This window comes from Branchiostoma belcheri, unplaced genomic scaffold (genome assembly GCF_001625305.1).
Source record: "Branchiostoma belcheri isolate BF01 breed outbred unplaced genomic scaffold, Haploidv18h27 scaffold1017, whole genome shotgun sequence".
NCBI classification, from domain to species: Eukaryota; Metazoa; Chordata; class Leptocardii; order Amphioxiformes; family Branchiostomatidae; genus Branchiostoma; species Branchiostoma belcheri.
Window position 1 is genome coordinate 1 of NW_017802400.1, and position 6,476 is coordinate 6,476.

General features: G+C 41.0%; 1 protein-coding gene across 1 annotated transcript; it reads right to left on the reverse strand.

Moving 5' to 3' along the window:
- Positions 1-3,509: 3,509 nt before the first annotated feature.
- Positions 3,510-5,977, reverse strand: LOC109474339 (angiotensin-converting enzyme-like; the record flags this gene model as incomplete). Its single annotated transcript, XM_019774630.1, has 3 exons — positions 3,510-3,693; positions 4,580-4,711; positions 5,876-5,977. Coding segments are annotated over 3 exons (418 nt in total), but the record flags the coding sequence as incomplete, so codon positions are not given.
- Positions 5,978-6,476: the final 499 nt, after the last annotated feature.

A 6,476-nucleotide genomic window follows, 5' to 3' on the forward strand; every position in this document is an offset into this window, starting at 1 on the left:
AAACATAACTAGAAAGGCCAACATTTGCTTCGGAGCAAATGTAGGAATTTCACTCCATACCCTTCCCCAAACAAAAATGAGAGATTCTAAATAAATCATACTGCAATTATACAAGGACAAGCTGTTTGAATCTCGACAGGTATTTACAAAACTGGCACTTGGCAATTATCTCCCTTTTTTTTTACAAAGATACAACGACACTTTAAATCTCGACAGCTTTACTTTACACTTTTGACGAGATTGTAACTACTACTAACGGAAGCAAAATTTTCACGGCCTGAGAAAAATGGACATGTTCACGGAACTATATATTCACGGTGGTGACAGTTGCAGGAAAAGAAAGTCCAGGAATTATTTCCTAACTGTAATGATAAGTTCACAATACAGAGGTGACAGTGAAAACCGTGAACATTGACCCCCCGCTTGCGTTGCGGTACAGTGAAAAAAAATCGGGAATTACAGCAATCAATTTACTGAGTATGTTTGCTTAGTTTCCAGATGTTTTGTACTTGTAGTTTTTAAATGAACGAAAACCGATGCGCGCAGATGTTACTTTTGTGACAACATCAAAGTGATTTTGGTTTGTATGTTGAAAAAATACAAAAGACTAACATTCGAAGTTATTGAAATTCTTGAGTAAGAACAATCAGTTTTGGAATGTTAAAGGCAAAGCAATGGATATTAAAACGAAAATGTTAAAATTAAATGTTGAAATTGTTAAAATGTAAAATGGTTAAAATGGTTAAAATTGTTGAAATTGTTAAAAATGTTAAAATTGTTAAAAATTGTAAAAAGGGTAATTAAAAATATCCAGTGTACCGGGGTTCGAACTCGCAATGTCTGGACTTGCAGCCCTGCGCGTTACCAACCGAGCTATCTGGACGTGTTTCCATTACTCTTTGCATTGTATGTCATATAAAGTGAACAACATGGCGGTATCGATCGCTTCAAGTACTAGTAAGGGACTTTCTAGGAGATTTCCTTCTTTATCAGGTTCGCTTTTGAACCACCGGTACCTTGATGTAACGTAACTATCAATCCGGCTAGCAGAAGCCGCCGGCTCCCTGTCCAATCTTTGAAAACTGTCGGGCATGCAAGCCCTCAACGCTCGCTTTAGGAAAATTTGCCAGGAAGCCGTCTTGCGATGTTCTCAGTAACAACAAATGAACGCCTGTACACTCTACAATTTTGGTGATTCTTCAGAAATCGATAACAGAATATATAATACTAGTCGGTGAAGATTGTGGAAATTTGTTGATACCGTGGCGCGCGCGCGTGCGCCGAGGATGCACATTTATATACGTACCGTTGTTTACAGTACTCGCGGGGCGCAGGTCATTGACCTCCCGCTTGCGTTGTTCCAACAGAGAAGAGCGAAATATCTGCCAGTTTTTGCGTCAGATTTTCAGTGTTTGTTAAAATCATATACAGGCATCCATGCAGCTATAATTCTTCCAACTAGTTCGTAGTTAGGTGAAATGTTTATAGGAATCACACGAATCGGTATCCAATATCAGAGTATCAAATAGTAATGGCCCACGGCCGAGACCGCGTGGACCAGCCGATGGCCCACGGCCGAGACCGCGTTGACCAGCCGCGCTGGTAATCCCCCTATTGTACGTGAAAATGGTAGTAAATAAATTAATTAGTCAACAGCCAATCAACAGCCACATCTGCAAACATGACCACACCTGCTTGTATGCCCATATTTGGGCCTTCCCCCGAATTCCTTTCTTATTACGTCACGCGCGTACGCCCCCACAGTTAACTTTCCTATGGGGACCACTAAAAAGCAAATAAAACGATTGTAAAAGCTTGTATCAAAAAAATTTAAAAAAACGCCTAAGGGTATTTACCCACTCTACCTCTATACGAAATTACAGGTAATTTCGCCCAAAAATGAAGGAGTTGAATCAATTTAAAGAAGTGGCAGGAGAAGAAGAAGGAGGAGGAGGAGAAGGAGAAGGAGAAGAAACATCAGAAAAAGCAGTATTTCACTCCATACTTCAAATAAATATTACTTAGCCTGGATGCCAGCCTATTTAGCTTAAGTTGGTATACGCTATCGTAAGCCACAGCTGTCACACATTCAGAACCTTCCCCGACTACCAGCCGACCAAGTTTGGCTTAAGTTTGGGAGGAGTCTGACCGAATTTAGGCCATACCTACCTTCAGCTTTCTATACGAATCGAATCGAACTTGAGTCAAATTTGAGTCAAATTTGACCCCTGAACAGACCCAAACACCACTGACCAACACCAGCCAACCACAAGTAATTAAGAGAGTGTTCTGCAGCTAGTTAAAATGCTAAATTTTACTGACCGATGGAACAGTTCAGTTCGTCAGACATGTCTGCGCAGTCGGTGACTCCATCACAGCGGTCCCCAGGCCGGACACATCCGGATCCATCCGCGCAGGTGAACCCGTCAGCCGCCTCACAGTCGTCTGGTCAGACATGGGGCGTTTTATAAACTCATGGTAAGGCCACACCAATTTAACTTGTTGGGTCTCGGAATTTTGCAGAAAAAATATGAAGCGACAGGGCGAAAAAAATAATAAAACCAGGCCTAGGCATCCTATTATAGCCTCAAATGCTACTATAGGAGCCATGAAGTCAACACAAAAGGCTGTGTTATATAATTGATATATTGAACTTTTAACCAAACCACTGCATTGATAACATGAAAAAACTGGAACAACTATGAGGGAAAAATATGAGCATATTTGAGTTGATTCAGAACCAGAATTTTTTTTTTTTTTGCAAATCAGAAAAAAAATTAAGAGGCGAATCCGAGAAGCAACAAATTAAATTGCTGTGGCCTAACGAACCCATGTACAGGTCTAGACCTTTCAAAAACATTTTTATGCAAAAAGAGAACAGACACACTTGTACTATGTACTTCAATAGCTCCAGTTGAAATGTAAGTCGTATATATAACATTGGTACTTATATCAATAAGCAAGAGAGCATTGAGTTTAAAGATATGGAGAGTGACGAATATTATATTGTATTCGTATACTATCATGAAAGTTTGTTTGTGTTGGTAGTTACATGTTTTAAGTTAAAACTTTTGATCCAACACAAAATGTGACAATCCTCACTGGTCAGTCTACTAAGGAAGACCAGAGTGACTGGTTAAAAGCTAGGTGAGAGAACTTTTTGTGTTGGATCAAAAGTTTTAAATTAAAACATATTGTATTAGTATTCGCCTTCCTATTCTTTATTCATTTATTTATTTCATTATAAGATGGCTGGGTAGCTCCGTTCAGCTTACATTAGGTGTTTTCCAAGGGGGCCCAGCAAGATTACACAAGACATTGTTACATACAGTAAGACAAGAGTGGACAACATACAGTAAACATAAAAGTCCGATGCGTCAAAACAGAGTCATAGTCCTATACTCAAAGTCCTAGCCGTTCAAAGGTCAAAAATAAAATATATTTTAAAGCCTGCTTTAACTGCTTTAAATTCTGCTACCGTAGTGCAAAAAGGACTCATGTGAAAAGAGTCACTCACAAGGAGGAGTCCAGCTTTCGTCCCAGCCGAGTGTCTCTCCGACGTTCTGTGTTTCCAACCAAGTGATGAGTGGTTGGAAGTACTCCACGATCGGCTGAGCTGACATCGTCCTTTGGCCAGTGATCACCTCCATGGCGTCCGGCCACGGTTGACTGGCACCCATCTGGAGCATTCGGCTGTGTGGTAATTGTTTAGGGTAGAGAGGGTGGGTGGGTACTGTTATCATCCACACGTTTCAGAACAAAACGTTACCACATCAATGCAAATTAAAGGTATACGTAAACAATGAGTCTTATGTACTTTGAGCATACAGAGGAGCACAAAGAAAATCACAGCCATTATTGTACGTCGGACTTACTGAGTTTGACCGGAATAAGATATGATAATCCACGCCGATTACATCAAATATAGGTCAATCATTTGGATAATGATTACTATGAGTAGCAAAGCAGGTTGCCACGTTTTCCCACATGCCACCCCAAAATGTGACAGGATATTATAACTCTTATTTTTTATTTATACATCTAGGTAGGGCCCAGTCACATCCGTCTTACCGTAGATTTTGTCTTGGAATAGTAGTGTTTCCATCTACCCTTGTCTCATATCTTTACTGAACATTTTTATTAACTTTTGTGACTAAATTTTCAGAGAAAATATGATGAAAGAAGAAACGAGAAGTATTTAGGGTTTTAGAGTAATTTCCTGGTTTAAAAACCCATAGAAAAGAAAACTAATGTACACGCAGGTAAAAGAAAAGTTGAAGACTGACGCCAGTTTCTGGCCTGCTGTAGCTCTGTGAGCCTGTGTCCGTTGTAAGTTAAGCCATGCAATTTTGATGCCGTAGAATGTGTAAGCAGGCTGTGACAGAACCAACCACCGACAACGATCCAAGAGAGTCTTTTCTACAGCAAGACAGTTTAATCTTACACGACTACTACAAGAATGCCATCAGACGATATAACGACAATAGCGCGCTAAAGGACCCTAGGCTGTTATAAACAAAGAGGAGTACACAGAGACAAGTGCCTTAGCGTTCGACAGGAATATGATATAACAACTCACGCCAACTTTTCCCCAGCGGCCGCCTTGTTGGGCCCTGCAGAGATGTCACACTTGTGCAGCGGGCCGGTATGCCCGGAGGTCTGACACAGGGCCTGGTGGAACTGGAACTGCAGCACAGAGCTGACGAAGTACCTTTGACGTGTCACATACAAAACAGATCTGTGTTGATGTACGGTACTACTGCAAGGGTGGCCATTTTATATCATAGTTTTAGACCCCCCTTGGTTAAAAAAAACAACGTTAACCTTTTTCAAAACTATCATGAAAGTTCATCTGCGTTGGTAGCAATCATAGTAAAACATCGAACTTTATTCCAACACACAGTTTACAGAGAGATCAAATTTTCAGAGACCACTGTCGCCTTCATCAGGATAATTGATGACCAATCACTTCACAACGTAATCTCGCGAGAGTTACGGTTTACAAACACGTGACCTTAATCACACGAGACTTTACTGATACGTGACGTAATCAATTGATCAAAAGTGCCAGGGAGTTTATATCGTCCACCATCTCTATTAAGTGAAGGCTGAAGTGTTCATTAATTATCCCGATGAAGGTGACAGTGGTCGCTGAAAATTTGATCTCTGTAAACTGTGTGTTGGAATAAAGTTCAAATTTTTACTATATCTCTGTGTTGGTGCACAGTACTACTGCAAGGGTCATCATCTTACATCATCATCATCATCGGTCGACTTCAGTGCGGTTGACTGTAAGTTTACCTCATTCCCCTGTTGCTAGCGAGGCCAGAGATTTGTTATCATCATTTTATAACATACGTTTATAACTCCCTTGCAAAAAAAACATTAACCTTTTTCTATACTATGCACGACTTACTGGACAGTATACTGGACGAATCAAAAGACGACGTAATGTAGCGCACAGAGTATAACACAGAGTACATTTACATGCTCGAGCGATATACTTATTTCATTGTGAATAGTTTACTAATCACACTGTACAATCATCGGATCATCCTGCATAAGTTATGTGCCGAAGTCGCGCGGAGGGAGCCTAGACCCTGCAAATGTGCATTATTTGCTGAGATGGGCGGGCGCTTGGGAAGCGTCCGAGACTATCTTCCCTGACTTCACTCTAGAAATCCCGCATTGCCCATACCTGCGGGAACGGCCCCCACCGTGGTCTTCGGTGTTGCGGATGTCTCCAAAGAAATGGATGGGGTGATCACCCCATTTCTTGATAAGGCGCGCATGCCATGGGGTTGGTTAATTAGGTTATTACGGATAACCAATGAGAGCGCAGTGTAATTTCTGGAATGAATTGTGACATAAAGACCTTATGTAAGGATTGTTGGCGGCTATGTGGTACTTGGAACCAGGGTCAAAGTCTTTGTCATGGTTCCTGGGAACGGGAGGCACGATGCCCTGGTAACGAGTCCTGTTGGAGTAATACAATACGTGTGTATTTGCTGTATAGCACAAAGAAGATACACAAAATACTTAAAATAATACACTCATTATATTCTATAACTTATGTCTTCAAACTTTTCAAAAAGTACGATGTAATAGATTGAGTTTATCTTATCTTGAAAGCTCATCTGTGTTGGTAGAAATCATTATGAAGCAAGTTTAAACTGTAATTTCCAACACAACAAATTGGACGCAGAATGAGACAACACACGCGACTCCGTGAGCAGTGGATCATAGGTTGCAGAAAGTCTGTGGCGCCCCCCGTCTCTGTTGAGGGATGGTTGTAATGCCCTGATGTAGATGGCCTCTTTAACCCCTCGTGCAAAGAAATATGGTTCTGGGTACAAGATTCTTACTTTGTCCAGTGAGACTGAATGTCCAGGTGATTCTATGTGTATATGTTATGAGACCTCCGAAGTAGCCGAGCTAGCTCAGAACCGGACTTCTTTGCACGTGGGATTAAAGAG